At 37.7% G+C, this 16,167-nt stretch overlaps 3 protein-coding genes across 3 annotated transcripts in view; 1 reads left to right on the top strand and 2 right to left on the bottom strand.

The window, feature by feature from the left end:
* Positions 1-16,167, bottom strand: part of LOC309509052 (uncharacterized protein) — a gene marked incomplete at its 3' end in the record, with an annotated part of 274,663 nt that overhangs the window by 117,957 nt on the left and 140,539 nt on the right. Inside the window, exon 2 of the mRNA XM_082183567.1 lies at positions 9,171-14,898. Coding sequence (XP_082039693.1) covers positions 9,171-9,228 — 58 coding nt within the window. The 5' untranslated portion in view covers positions 9,229-14,898. The remainder of the gene's footprint in view (positions 1-9,170; positions 14,899-16,167) is intronic.
* The window catches only part of LOC309500942 (uncharacterized protein), a 240,287-nt gene that overhangs the window by 180,410 nt on the left and 43,710 nt on the right, over positions 1-16,167 (top strand). The gene's annotated exons all lie outside the window — the stretch shown is intronic.
* Positions 3,823-15,148, bottom strand: LOC309499552 (uncharacterized protein). Its single transcript, XM_082170853.1, has 2 exons — positions 15,106-15,148; positions 3,823-8,786 (listed from the first exon to the last, which is right to left on the bottom strand). The coding sequence occupies exon 2, from the start codon at positions 8,779-8,781 to the stop codon at positions 7,102-7,104; it is 1,680 nt and encodes a 559-aa protein (XP_082026979.1). The 5' UTR covers positions 8,782-8,786; positions 15,106-15,148; the 3' UTR covers positions 3,823-7,101.

Here is a 16,167-nt window from a genome sequence, read left to right as displayed (position 1 = left end):
GGTGGGCGGCCCGCTGGCGCTCCACCCCGACCTGTGACATCAGTATGTGAACTTATTTAACCAAGTAACACTTTAGTATGAATATTTATTAATGCAACTTTCCCTTGCTCTCTTTCTCCCTCCCATCCCACAAAACCAATAAAACAGTTTGAGACCTATCTGCAGTTTCAATGTGCTTTTATTAAGTGTAATATTGTATGGTGATTGCATCTACATCTGCATCAGCTGAGTGGTCAAGTGTGATCGGGTCAGTTTCATCGGGGAGAAGCTGGTTTTGTGGCGTTTCTCGCTCCTTTCTACTGGTGGCTATATTGTGCAGAATGGCACATGCAGCCACTATCTGTGATGCCCGCTCTGGTGACTCAAGCGCCGAACACAGTTGAAATGTGCCTTTAGGATGCCAAAGGTCATCTCTATCTTCACTCTGGTTTTACTGAGGGCCACACTGAAGCGGTGCTGTGGCCCTGTCTGAGGGTCATGATAGGGTGTTATTGTGTAGGTTTTTCTATCTCAGTTCAAATTAACAGTGTTTTGTATTGTACCAAATTTAACTTGCTTTCCTCAAAGCGCTGACACAACACAGACTCACAGAAAATTTGTGAGACAAGCACTGGAGCCAGGCCATTCGGCATCCAAACTTGTGATCATACGTTCATGACCACAAGTCGTCTGCAGATGAAATGTTTAGTAGATCATTGTTATATCTTTTAATGTTACTATTAATTTAAAGACTCATCTCACAGAAAATAATCATCTCACATATTCACATCATCTCTACCTGAACATTATGGCTGTGATAGGATTTCCTATTAACATAATCTTCCTCATGTTCTCCTAGAGCAGTGGAGATTGGAGCAATAGACTGCATACATGTTGCAATGACTTGGGAATCCTATCATAAGATTAACAGAATAATAAAGATTTAAAATAATTCTTAACATGTATTATATTGTACATTTGTGAAATTTGCTTTTTGAAAAAAAATGTGTTCATGTGATGTCACCCTATCAATATATCTTACCGGCAATTTTATAAAAGCCCTCTTTTATGGACATGGTCGATAAATGTCCAGGGAACACTATTAATGAAACTATTCTCCTGCAGAGCAAGGACCACCTTGCGAATGGTTCGACAACCCGTGTTTTCCCCTAGCTTCTGTGCGTCACCCACCGTGCAAGTATGTACCACTTGCAAAAAAACAAGTAATAAAAACTCAGTGAGTGTTTTAGCGCAATTTTCTGACGTCAAGGGATCACAACACTAAGAGATAGTAAATCTTTTCCTGGATTTTTTTTGTGCGTTCCCGAGATTAGACCTTCCTTAACATAATGCCGAAAACCCGAAGTCTCTAGGTGGTCTGGTTGAGGAGTAGATAGAAGTGCAGGATTGGTGCGCACAGACAGAACAGAAATCATGAGTTAACAATCGCAATTTTGTCCGGTGGAAAATTGCGCTAAAAAAGGCAAAGCAATACCATTTGCGGTACAGTAAGTGCATGAATTCGACATGTTAAATTCTTTATGTGCGGCTCAAGAAGTTCGCAAAGATAAGACATTCCTTCCGCGGAAAATCTGTATCTTTCATACAAGTAACTATCAGTTAAGGCAAGGGGATTTTGTCTGGCTAAAAACTCTTTCTCCACGAAGTGCTCATCAAACAATTTGCGCTGAGATGTCCACCGGATTTGGAAGAAAAGGAGAAGTCATTGCAACAGACACTGGGAATAAGTTACGTCACCTATATGTTTCTTTGCTCTCAGCTGATTGGTCAAACTTCAGTTTGAGATCAGGGCCCGTATCCCTAAAGATTCTGAGAATCCTCTCAGAGAGCTCCTAACTTAACCTAAAAATTCCTTGCCAGGAGTTTTAGCTTAGAAGTGATTCCAGAACATTTTCAGTGAACTCTGAGCAAGGAAAGAATGGAAAATCCTATCTTAGTGAGGAGGTGTGATTGACCCCGTTGCTAGGCATGAGTCATCATTTCAAAAGCCGTGATTGGTTGATCCTACAAGTTTGATGAAAATGAACTTTTGGTGAAAATGAGCAAAAGATGTACCCTCAAATCAATAAACATAATTATACACTCTAATCTTATGCAGACTGTAATTGTAAATAATATTTCACATTCAAGAAAATATCTGGAAAATGAATAGTAAGCTGTAGGGGTTATAGCCTAACATTAGAATCTAAAATATGTGAAAACTTAAGCTCATTACACCCTGTTCAAATAATGATTTGTGTCTTATTTGCTCATATTAATATCCTAGCTGGCATATTTTGTACTTTCACTCCCATATGGACCCCATTGAAAACAAGATGGCCTATCTCAAGGGGCTGTCCTTAATGAAGTAGAATTAATTAATTGCAACGTTACAACTCAGTGTGGTCTTAACGAGGGTAACACGGCTCAGCTTTTATCAATGTCTGTGATTGCTGGCTGGTCTATTTATGAAGGTGTCACAGGTCGGGGTGGAGCGCCAGCGGGCCGCCCACCCCTCCGCCCGCGTGACTCACAGCATTAGCAGGCTCTTCACTAGCATTAGCAGGCCCTTTCAGCATTAGCAGGCTCTTCAAGCATTAGCAGGCTCTTCACTAGCATTAGCAGGCCCTTCCAGCATTAGCAGGCTCTTCCAGCATTAGCAGGCTCTTCACTAGCCTCAGGCAGAGAGTGGAGAATACGTATAACTCACAGCATTAGCAGGCTCTTCACTAGCAGTAGGAGGCCCTTCCAGCATTAGCAGGCTCTTCCAGCATTAGCAGGCTCTTCATTGGACATTGGAGAGTGGAGAATACGTATAATCTTGAGGAATAGCTTTTATATTAACTGGGATTTTCGTGTCACTTTTAGGGGAAATTCTAAGAAAATGTCATGACTCTGAGAATTTTCTTAGAATTTGTCCGCTAGGAGCCACTTTTTGCACAAAAATTCTTTATGGATACGGGCCCTGGAATCCAGAACATAACCTGCCTCGGAGCAGGTTAGCCGTGCAACGTAAGATACCATGGCGACGAACACCGATTAAAGCCGAGCTACTTTCATAGTACCTAAAACCCAGGGTTGGCAGTAACTAAACTGGAACATAGCTGGCTAGCCACCTAAACCGGCTTCATGGTATAAGCCCCAGGGGCCGTATTCCCAAAGCATTTTATCTTACCACTAGGAGTACTCCTAAATCGCACTAAAAGATTTCAGCTAGGAGTTTTCTCTTAAAGGACAAGTTCTGTATTTTACACTTAAAGCCCTGTTTACAGATCGTATCTGATGAAATAGAACAGTTAAGATTAAAATTTGGACACATGCTCCTGTCCTGAGAATTTTAGGTTTATTTCGCTTTCCCCCCCACCCCCACAATGGTTGTCTAGGTGCACTGGAACATTCCTTCCTAAAACACATTAAACTTTTGTTTACAAAGACGTGAAACTCACCGAGTGGTCAGGGGTGTTCACTGATTTGCTCACACAAAAATCGCTGCAAAATATGCTTTCGTTAGGCTAACGTTACTCAAAGACAATAAAGGCCAATGTCATGTAACATAGTTATACTGGTGGTTGTATGGAATATTTTTACAAAGGTTTAGAGGAAATAAAGTTAATATTACTGGCATATAAACACAGTTAATGTACACCGTTTGTTTTTATTTGTTAATGTATCAAATGCAGTTACTCAGATCATTTAATTGGTTTTACTTACATTTACTCAGTTGATATACAGTGCATGTAATTGATTTCACTGCTTAAAAATGTTTATAAAAAATGTTAAATCATAGTTTTTAGAGTGCATCACCACCAGAGTTCATGCCACATATACAAAAACATATTACAGTCAATTTTCAACATTTTAATCACTGTTCTAGAAACATATTTGACTCAACTTTGTTCATTTGCAATAATATGTTATGATTTGTTCACAAACAACAGGCCCAGACAGTTCACAATTAATGTAAATACACGGTCTTACAAAGTCATTGCTTTATAACTGCTCTTTCAAATCCTGTGGGAAAATGAACAGTCTTCATAAAGGTCAGTGATACTCTGACAGTAATCCTCAAACCGGCTTCTGCACTGTACAATTTACAAATCTGCTAACTGCATATAAGTGAATCAGATGTTGGTCATCAAAACATGAAATCTGTATGAAACACATAAACAAATGACAAAAAATGTGTATAAATTCTATATGACTTTAATTTGACTAGCACATGATTCAATATAAGAACTTTAAATGATTTATATATGAATTTTATATGAGTTTTATATATTTATCCTAATACCATACACATTTGCATATACTTTTATCATGTAAAACTCATATAAGACTTTTAACAGTATTCATATACAATGCAAACATCCCCTACAAGTTGTATGTGTGCTATTTAGTATGAAATGGACCATAATCGGTCTGATTTTGTATAGGACATATATTGGCCTTACATGAAACACAGAAGGTAATTCTGGCCGATTTAAGTAAGGAAGATGTATGGTTGCTGTTTATGAACCATGCAGGTTTTTTTCATATGGGTCTTTCCACACTGATCACACGTGTGTGGTTTCTCTCCAGTGTGGATCCTCTCATGTGTTTTCAGATTTGTTAACTGACTGAATCTCTTGTCACAGTAGCCGTGTTTCCATTAAAGATTCGCGCAAGACTTTTGCGATTTTTTCTACATATCGATAAAAAAACTATTGCGAAATGATGGCGTTTCCATTAAGCGATGTTATGCGACTAAAATGTCATTTTTTCCTCTCGCGATAAGTCATTCCAAAAATCATGGCAACGGACGTTGGTAAGTTTATATATATATATATATATATATATATATATATATATATATATATATATATATATATATATATATATATATATATATATATCACAGCCACGTACCGCACTAGACATTAATATTGTAACAAATACGACTCTGGGTAAATGTGAATTAGCTGAAGGATATAGGGAATTTTGGAAATATTAATAATCATAACTCATGGTCATAATTCATAAGTCGCATGTATATTTATTTTATCAATTATCGAGATTACCTTGTTCTGTAACTGGTCTGGTCATCAGTCATTCGTCCAGCGAATAAATGTAAGATCCACAAAAAAATACAAACTCCAGGAAAGTTTTATCTTCTGGCCACGAACATCAAACTTTCTGAGTTTATGAATTAAGAACTACTCTATGTAGTCTATATATCGAGCTCTGTAGCTTATAATTGGATCTTTTTAGTTTCATTGACTTATAAGGTGGGTTTTCAAACACAGAGACAGTGAAAAGTATTAATGAATTTTAATAAATGTAAGACTAGAGATTATATGGGCTACAAATATAAACATACGTAAAAATGCAAACAATAAACACAAACAAACATTTAACCAAACAATAACATACGTGATCAGAATAAAATGAAATGAAAGAAAGAAAGAAATAGAGAGAAGGGAAAAGCTAGTAATTATTACATACAGAAACCTCAGTTACGAGACACCTGGAACAGCTTTTATCAGATAATATACTTGCGAGTTTCTGTGCTCTTTCGGGTGAGGCTGAGGCTGAGGCAGGACAGCGCGGACGGTATCCTGTTTCTGCTGCGTCATCCGGTGCTGCGGGAAGTTTAAAAAGGCTCACTGAATGTAACGTTACCGAGAAAGTTCAGATTCATCTCCCGGGATGGGAGAGGCTGCAAATCTTTGTTGCAAAGGAAGCCTTTCTGCCTTTTAACAGACCTCTGTTTACGCCCTCCTGTTGGGACAACAGCCAATCAGATCGTCTTTTCTGAAGCGGGAAAGAGTTTATTTGTGTAAAGAAAACCCGCCTCCGTTGACCGTCTTATGAGGGAAAGAATTCATATTTCCTCTTAAGCTTGTACACACAGAACAATACATTTTACTGTAATCTATGTGTGACTGGTTGAATTAAAACCGGACGGTCAGACAGGTACCAATTATGACAGGTAAAGGTCGAGGAAACATAATGTTACATTTATATGCATAATTACACACAACTTACGTTGGATTAAACACACAATAAAATTGTCAGTGTTTCCATTATGGCCAGTGACAACACTTGCGAAACACAGGAATACGTATCAAACATTTGAAGAGTTTTCTCTGAAATGTTCCATGAAAAGTTCCATGTGTGTTAAGGTGTTGGAATGTTGGCTTGCAGAGGAACTGGATGAGCTGCAGCTTTGGGGTCATAAAGTTTATGACCATGTCGAGGTCGGTTTACAAGACACTATTGAGGAACCTTCTTTCAGTGAACATTTAGAATTCAAAACTATACTCTAGCAAATACAAGCACATACATATATCGGAAGGTATACATTCAAGAGCCATATTTCTATATGAAGTTGCACTTAAAGGATGTTTTGTGTGTGTGTGTGTGTGTGTGCTCTGGAATGTCTTTGAGGCTTGTCACGCGACTATAAAGTCACTAGGGGTCCATGCTGAGCTGGGGGGTTTTAGAGGGGATTCTCAAAAACAGGGTTTCCTTTGTGACTCAAATGTCCCTCTGGGGAGCAACAAGGTTGCACTTTTGACAGTCCGAGCAGATTTAAAGGCGCCATGGACAGACCCGTTGTCTAAGGAGACAACGAAGGATGTGTTTGGAGACCAGGATTCACTAATTTGAACAGCATGTGACCGTACGTCATAGTCATTGTCGTTACATTATTAATGGAAGGAAACAGGCGTGTTATCCAAGCATTAATGTCAAGGAAAGTTATACTGTGTCTGTGAGCAGCACATATGAGGTGTTTCTGGGTTTTTCTCACTCATGCTCCGAGGTCTCTATTGTGGCATTTCTTTGAGGTTTAGAATCAGTTTAGGTTTAGGATCCAGTATTTCTGGATCAAGAAGTCCATCTCGTATTCTGTCCAAACACACCGCGCCTTCCAAGTCAGGTGACCTGTAAATGCGCAAAAACTGTTTCCATTGCAGTTTTGCAAAATATTTCTTTTTCGAATTGCCTGAAAAACCACCTCAAGCGAGCGTAAAAACTTTTTTGCGATAACTGGGAGTTTTTGCGAAATTGACGTGTTTCCATTGGGCGTATTTACAATTCGCAATTTCAATTTGCGCAATTTGAAGGGTAATGGAAACGCGGCTACTGTGAACACTTGTAAGGTTTTTCTCCAGTGTGAATTCTCTGGTGCAGTTTTAAACTGTTCACTGTAGTAAAAGTCTTCTCGCACTCAAAGCACATGTACTCTCTCACACCAGTGTGAGTTTTCTCATGTCTACGTAAATTACACTGCAGTGAAAAACTCTTCCCACACACAGAACATGAGTGTGGCTTCTCTTTCGTATGAACTCTCAGGTGTGACTTCAGCTCTGATGCACAGATAAATGTTTTGCTGCATTGATCACACGAGAACGGCTTCAATCCAGTGTGGATCATCATGTGTCGCTTCAGAGCACTTATAAAAGCAAAACTCTGTCCACACTGATCACACCTGTGCGGCTTCTCTCCAGTGTGGATCAAGATTTCATGTGATTTCAGATGTGATGTTCGACTGAATCTCTTATCACAGTGTGAACACTTGTAAGGTTTTTCTCCAGTGTGAATTCTCTGGTGCAGTTTTAAACTGTCCGCTGTAGTAAAAGTCTTCTCACACTCAAAGCACATGTACTCTCTCACACCAGTGTGAATTTTCTCATGTCTATGTAAATTTTGTAGCTGTGAAAAACTCTTTCCACACACAGAACATGAATGCGGCTTCTCCGTCATATGAACTCTCAGGTGTGACTTCAGCTTTGATGCCCAGATAAATGTTTTGCCGCATTGATCACATGTAAACAGCTTCTCTCTGGTGTGGATCATCATGTGACGCTTCAGGGCACTTATAAAAGCAAAACTCTGTCCACACTGATCACACCTGTGCGGCTTCTCTCCAGTGTGGATCAAGATTTCATGTGATCTCAGAGATGATGATTGATTGAATCTCTTGTCACAGTGTGAACACTTGTAAGGTTTTTCTCCAGTGTGAATTCTCTGGTGCAGTTTTAAATTGTCCACTCTAGTAAAAGTCTTCTCACACTCAAAGCACATGTACTCTCTCACACCAGTGTGGATTTTCTCATGTGCATGTAAAGTTTGCAGCCGTGAAAAACTCTTTCCACACACAGAACATGAATGTGGCTTCTCCTTTGTATGAACTGTCAGGTGTTTCTTTAGGTTTGATGCCCAGAAAAATGTTTTGCCGCATTGATCACATGTAAACGGCTTAACTCCGGTGTGGATCCTCATGTGTTCTTTAAGGTTTGAAGATTGACTGAAATCTTTCCCACATTTATCACACTTAAAAGGCTTCTCTCCGGTGTGGATCCTCATGTGAACATCAAGGCTTGATGATTGCGTGAAACTCTTCCCGCATTGATCACATGTGAACGGCTTCTCTCCAGTGTGAATTCTCATGTGAAGCTCAAGACCATCTTTGCGTGTGAAACTCTTTCCACACTGAGTGCAGGTGAAAGATTTCTTGGCTCTTGTTTTCTTTAAAAATGTATTTTTAGTCTTTGAGCGGCTCAAAGGTTTTTCTCCAGGTTTGACATGATGTTCCTCCTCCACTTCACTCAGTTCTTCACTCTCCTCCTCCACTTCACTCAGTTCTTCTCTCTCCTCCTCCACTTCACTCAGTTCTTCACGCTCCTCCTTCACTTCACTCAGTTCTTCTCTCTCCTCCTTCACTTCACTCAGTTCTTCACTCTCCTCCTTCACTTCACTCAGTTCTTCTCTCTCCTCCTTCACTTCACTCAGTTCTTCACTCTCCTCCTTCACTTCCATCAGGTCTGGCATGAAAGAAAAATGTATTAAATACAATTTTCAGTACATCAAAATAATTAATTGAAAGAAATATAAATTGAAAGGACATGAAAGTAAGCCCTAAAGTAATAGTAGAAAGTAGACAACTGTTATAAAATATTATGATAATTTGATGCCTTTTTATAAATTGATTATTTATCAGTAAAAAAATAGTATTAGCTTGATCTGATGTTGATAATCAATATAAAAATGTCTCAAACCTCCCTTTACTGAACATTTGTTGAAGAAAAACCCAGAACATTCTGTACCATTTCATAGTTTAACTGTTTATCTAAAAGTGATGAAGTGCTTGAATGTTTCTAACATGAATGTTCTTCAGCATCATGAATGAATGAAGAATAAACACCAACCTCTTTGTTCTTCAGGATCTTCAGTGTGTTTCATTCTGCAGGGTTCTGGATCACTCATGTTCTCACTGTCCTCTTTAATAAACTCAGTCTTTGCAGATTTCAGCTCTTCCTGATGATCTGATGCTCGTCTTCACTTGTAGCTGATGGGAATTTACAGTATTTAATGGAGAATTGATGTGGGAGGAGCTTCACTGACCATGTGACTGGTGTGGGAGGAGCTTCGTTGATGATGCAATTGGTGTGGGAGGAGCTTCACTGATCTGCCCAAAATCTAAAATATATCAGTTACTGAGTTTGTTTTTATACTAAATGACACTTCTATGCAACAAATAAATGGCACTTCTAAAATATTATGATCATTTGCAGAATGCATTTTTATAAATTGATTAGGCTATATGTCCTTGAAACTTTCCTTGAATGAGGTAAATTTATCTTCCAATTATTATTTTTAAAACATTATCGAATCTGAATCCAGGGAAAAATCCCATTGTTGCCATATTTTGACACCAACTTTGAGATTGATATTTATTTTACTAAAAACGTTTTGAATTATTAATGGCTGATCACAGTAGACTTTTCCTTCCACTGACTTCCATTCATACCTGCTGCAGCCAAAGACTGTCACTTATAATACTCGATCCTCAATTCATCTTCAATTAAGCGTTCCCAAAACCAACTCTGCCTTTGGTCTAGCATCTTTTCAATCTGCTGCCGCTCGCGATTGGAACACGCTCCAAAATATTATCAAACTGGAGACATTCATTTCAATTGCATCATTCAAAACTATTATATCATCCTTGTTCACGGATATATGCAGCTGCTTCTCTACATAGAAGTGATAATGGATGATAAAAAAAATAATAAGTATGTACCTATACACTTAGCTGGTTATAAGTGTCTGTTGTCTGTACTGTGTTGTGTTTTAAACTGTATCTTGTATGTATTTAATGTATTTATTTTAGCCCTCCTTCCCTTTCCCTAAGTGGTTATTCCACTTGTCAGGCCGCCATTGTAAATAAGAACTTGTTCTTGCCTGTAAAAATAAAGGTTTAATAATAATAATAAAAGCATGTGAAAATGGGACACCAGAAACACAAGCTCAAGTGAATAACCCTGTGAGAAATAACAACTAATTCATTATTTGTATTGCTTATTCTAACATTATTCTGCTTCTTCATTAAAATACAGGTATCTAGAAATAAAAAAAAGAATATAACTAGGCTAATTTAAATTCTTCCTAATATGAATAATGGTAAGAAAAACAGTTAAAGGTCCTGCTCTTCATTATTTCATGTTTCAAACTATAGTTAGTGTGTAATGTTGCTGTTAGAGTATAAATAATACCTGTAAAATTATAAAGTTCAATGCCAAGCGAGATATTTTATTTAACAGAAGTCTCCTTTCAAAGACTACAGCGAACGGTCAGTTTGGACTACATCCCTCTACTTCCTGCTTTAATGATGTCACTAAAACAGTTTTTTTGACTAACCTCTGCCTACAGGAATACACAAAAAAAGGGGGCGTGGTCTTGTTGCGCTCCCACGGAGAATAGGAAGAGTTAAAGCCCTGCATTTCAGCCCGAGCCCGACGGGCCCCGACTTTTTTACGCCTCTAGGGCCGGGCCTCGGGCCAATTTTCACATCATAGTTCACATGCGGGCCGGGCCTCGGGCCTTTTTTGAGTTATCTTTCTTTTTATATTTTTAGACATTAATTAAAAAAAATATGAGACGTTGACGATAGAAAAACAAACATAGAAAGACATTTAATAACCTCATAACTTTCATAATCTTATAATTACACTGACTGACATGACAGTCGCACGCACGCACACACACAGGTGGTTTCCCGTCAGCGGAACCAACGATTCACCTCGTGCAAATAATGGAGAATATTAAGAGAAAAATCGCGAGTGATAGAAGAGAGGACTGGGTTAAAATCTTCCACTGTGGATGCTATTCTTTTTCTCCTAGATGCTCTGTAAGAGACTGTTCTAACATTTTGTTTGATTGGACTTTATTTTCGTTTAACTGTTGGAAGCCTACTGGTGTTTTTGGTTTTTCGTTTGATTGGACTTTATTTTCATTTAACTGTTGGAAACTAGCCTACTGGAAAAAAGAATGGCCATGTTCTGTGGTGCATTTGAGGTAAGATAACCTGCAAGTTTGTTTTTGATTTATTTAATTTAATTTGTATAGATTGACTATTGCTCATTTCCTTTGCAAGCGCTGTTGCGAGCAGCCTGAGCCTGCCTCAGTATTTCAAAAAAATGTACTCACTGTGGTTTAATAAATAAACATTAAACTGTCTGTGTGATATGCTTGAAGTGTTTTATATCTATGGATTTTAAGTATTAGCGTTGTTATTAAAAATAGTAAAGTATTAGCGTTGATTTGAGAGGCTAAATTGATCAAACATGTTTTACTCGCTGTTGGCTCGGCTTGCTTGCTCGTCTTTTTTTTTTTTTTTTACGCTCCAAACATTTGTCTAACTATACTTTCCACATTTTTTTGTATTATGATCTTTTTATTTTTCTGAGAAATGCTTGGTTTTCACCAAACCCGTAGTCATATCGTATCGGCGCTATAACTTTGACTCACAATAGTCACATCCATGTGATCGGCCTCTTACAACAAACACACTGCTGAAGTTTAATCAAGATCAGTTAATGTATGCAGAAGTTATAACACACTTCCTGTTTCCATTATTCGCCATAAATTCGTGTCCTCGCCACAGCCAAACCGTTCGAGATATCAAAAATCTCAATGTCTTGACTTCATGCTGACTGAGTTTGGAGGCGAATGGATGAATTCCCTAGGAGGAGTACATTAAATTCCACAGCATGCGTTTCCAAACAACCCATAATAGCCGACTTCCTGTTGGGCTGGAGTAAAAAGTAAAAGTACGAAAGTTGTTTGGCCCAATGAGATCTATATGTGTACTAGGGCTGGGCGATAAAACGATAACGATATGTATCGCGATAGACACGTAATCAATATCAATAAAAAATGCGTTCGATAAAACGTTCGATAATTATTATTTTTTTTTTTTCGTTGGAAGAAACCAGCAAAGCAAGTTTGATTGCATGAACAAAGGCACTCACTCTCTAGTAACTAGATAAAACAGAAAAAGTCAGCTCGCCTGACTTAAAGTCTGACCGTAGTCAGACCAATGTCGTCTGCAGATTATGCAAGACCGTCGTCAGTTTTTCTGTTATTCGCGTGCTTATGCGCTGTTCTAGCTAGTTTCTCAGCGCATACATGTGAAGCTCACATGCACTAAAAGCCTGTCTACCAGCGCCTGAATACTAAGTTATCTTTCGAGTCTTATTTTGCTAATACTGTTATACACACAAGGTTTACATAAACTAGTCGGATATGTCTAAAGTGAAAGCAAACTTGAGAAAATTGAGAGAAAATCTGCTTGTCAAATGCGTGTATAATAGACGCGTCGCGCGCAGCTCTTAAAGAGACAGTAGTAATAGTAAACACGCTGCCGCTTGTCCTTAAAGGGATAGTTCACCCAAAAATAAAAATTCTCTCATTATTTACGCACTCTAATGTTGTTCCAAACCTGTATTAATTGCCTTCTAATATTTTCTAAAATTAATATTTTGAAGAATGTGGGTATCCAAACAGTAGCTGGTCCCCATTGACTTCCATAGGAGGAAAAATATACTATGGAAGTCACTGGGGTACATCAACTGTTTGGTTACCCACATTCTTCCAAATAACTTTTATTTTCAACAGAAGAAAGAAACTTATTCGAGTTTAAAACAACGTGAGAGAGTAAATTATGAAAATTAGAATTTTTAGGAGAACTATCCCTTTAATGTTAATAAAACAACAAAATGTAAAGAGAAAATCACTCACTGCTCTTGACTAATAACTTTATTAATAGCTTTAATAAGTATCAATGTATAATTTATAGAAAATAGAAAGAAATAGATTTATATAATTTATAGAAAGAAATCGTAATATTATATTTTTGCCATATCGCCCACCCCTTTATAAAGCATTTCTTACGTATTCTTTAATTTTGCACCTTAATGTTAAGAGATAATTGTTAAGTGTTCATTGTGATTTTAGACTTTTGAGTTTTCCATGGTCGTGTTGACATTTCTGCCTTTTTAACTGATGGGATTATAATCAGAGGTAGGTTAAGTTTAAAATAAAAAATCTTTAAATGTAATATATTTGTCTCCTGGACTGGTCCTTATTTTAAATATGTTATAAAAAAATTCAATAATTATCGATATCGACCGATATGAAACACTTATATCGTGATACAGTTTTCAGCCATATCGCCCAGCCCTAATGTGTACCGAGTTTCATATTATTACATGCAAGCGTGTTTGATTTATGGACCAAGTTTTTGGACCCTGTTCCAGGGGGCGCTGTCGAGCCTCCCTGCCACGCTCGTGTCCCAGCTTCAGCCCGGCCCTAATGGCCGTGGGTTCTGACCCGTGTGCAAAGTTTCAAGAGTTTTCGAGCACGTTAAGGGCCCCAAAAGTGCCTGAAAGGTTAATAAAAAATAATAATAAATAATCCTTAGAAGAACAATAGGGCTCTGCGCCCTTTCAGGGCTTGGGCCCTAATAAACTATAATCCTACCGAAAACAATAGGGCCTTCGCCCTTTCAGGGCTTGGGCCCTAATAAACAATAATCCTACCGAAAACAATAGGGCCTTCGCCCTTTCAGGGATCTGAAATCTGATCTGATCTGAGACTGAGACTAATCTGAGACTGATCTCTGAAAAACAATGAATGAGTTCAAATTAATATCAGATTCATGTCTCTGTTAATGTTAGTTAATAGAAATCCAGCTGTTCATTGTTTGTTCATGTTAGTTCACAGTGCATTAATTAATGTTAACAAATACAACCTTTCATTTTAATAACGTATTAGTAAATGGTGAAATGAATATTAACTAAGCGCTGTAGAAGTATTGTTCATTATTAGTTAATGTTAACTAAGGTAGTTAACTAATGCTAATTAATTAACCTTATTGTAAAGTGCTAAAAAAAAAATCGAAATTTTAACATTTATTGTAGCCTACTTTTTGAACTATTAAAATAAATAATATAACAGATAATACTTCAATGAGTATTTTAATAATTCCCGCAGGTCTACCACTTATAATGCGGGAAATTCCCCCGCAAAGTAACATTGACTCACTTTAGCATGTAGATTGTATGAGTAGCCTAAATTAATCCACACAGATTATAAAATCAAATCAATCATTTTAAAACTTTCTCCAAGTCGCAATTTCACAAACCGCGCGAGTGTTCAGCGCTGCTGCGTCTTCTCTCTCTCTCTCTCTCTGAATGTGTTGGATAAGGCAAGCGTCGAAACTACACTCTCGCGTTCAGGAGTCGGGACATGACGGAATTGTCAGTTGCACAATCGGGCCAGCATTGCATCATAACTAAAGTTTATCATTTTCACTTCTTTTAAGTCTTATCAGTTTAAACATTCGAGCTGAGAGAGTATGGCATCGGGAGGGGCGGATGTGCGCGTGCGCGCGTCATTCAGAACATAAGATAAAATTAGAGCGTTCTTTCAAAACAGAATATGGCAAAATAATCGTTTTACTCGATTGTACTATTTTGGTAATCGTTGGGAGCCAAAATCGAAATCGAAATTCAATTAATTGCACAGCCCTAGGTTCTACAATAAGTAACTTTAGCTGCTTTATCAAATAACCAAATAATATACCAGATAACACACCTCCTTATTAAATTAAAGAACAGCCTTTTACTGCTGGGTCTCTCAGTTCAGCAACCCAAAAAACTGTTCTCTATTACACAACCATTGTAAAAACTCTGATAATAACTATACAATGTCAGGTGAGTACACACATAAACACAATAGTGTAATACTAGGCATTAGCATAATTCTAGCGAACTTTGTAAACATTTACACCAGGGTACTCACATGTCTCTGAACGCACACATGCACAGATAACGACACAGACGACAACTATGCACTTTATAAATATCTACAATGTGCTGCCTGTGGTCTTCTTCTTCTTCTCTTTCCGGCAGTGTAGACTCTACTGGGCGTATTACTGCCCTCCACAGGTCAACTTATAAACTAAATTCTTAAATACAGTCCTGTCTCATGCAAGAACTGGATGACTGCTTCAGAGATCTGTTTATGCTTGTCACTGTGTCCAAATAAAGAAGTAACAGAAAAGACTTTAAGTCCAAGTTCTGCCAATTTACAAAAAAAGAGTTCTCCTTTCTACATTATACTTCCTGCATTCTAAAAAAACATGTCATATTGTTTCCATATTCCCACATTCACATAGACCAGAAATGTGCTTTCCTATAATATGCAAAAAATAATTTAACCCACAATGCCCCAACCTCAATCTGCACAATTTAACTGAGTCCCGTAGGGGACGGAAAGGTACAAAAACATTTTTTACTAACTTTTGGTTGAATAGAAAAATAGTGTCTACCCTTGATTACCTTTTCCCATCCATTCTGCCATTCTTTAATTAAGCGTTCTTTAACCCTTTCCCTCAGTTCCACCCTCCCCAAGGGTATATAAATATATATTTATCTTTCTAGGCTCTCTTTTTGCTGCCCGTGGTCACTCTCTCAGATAGCATATTACGTAGCTTAGCAATGTTTCTAAGGTGGAAAAAGGCCGTTTTTGTAACATATGAAATATGATTTTCAAAAGACAGGTTGCAGTCTAGTATAACACCCAGGTCTTTTACTGTAGAGGATGAAGTAACAGGACATCCTACTATGTTAAAGTTGTATTGTGAGAGGTTTTGTGGGTGGTTTTTTGAACCGATAAGTATTACCTCTGTCTTGTCTGGATTCAATAAAAGGAAATTGCGCGTCATCCAATCTTTTATATCTTTAACACACTCTGTCAATTTGGATAATTTAGCGTTTTCATCTGGCCGTGATGAAATATATATTTGAGTGTCATCAGCATAACAATGGAAACTAATTCCATGTTTCCTTATAATATTTCCAA

This window comes from Leuciscus leuciscus (assembly GCF_965113295.1).
Source record: "Leuciscus leuciscus genome assembly, chromosome: 1".
In the NCBI taxonomy this organism is placed as follows: Eukaryota; Metazoa; Chordata; class Actinopteri; order Cypriniformes; family Leuciscidae; genus Leuciscus; species Leuciscus leuciscus.
This window is presented reverse-complemented; position numbering and strand designations above follow the sequence as displayed.

What these genes read in the sequence shown, in the direction of transcription:
- LOC309499552 (XM_082170853.1), bottom strand. Translation starts at nt 8,781, where the DNA reads ATGGAAGTGAAGGAGGAGAGTGAAGAACTGAGTGAAGTGAAGGAGGAG.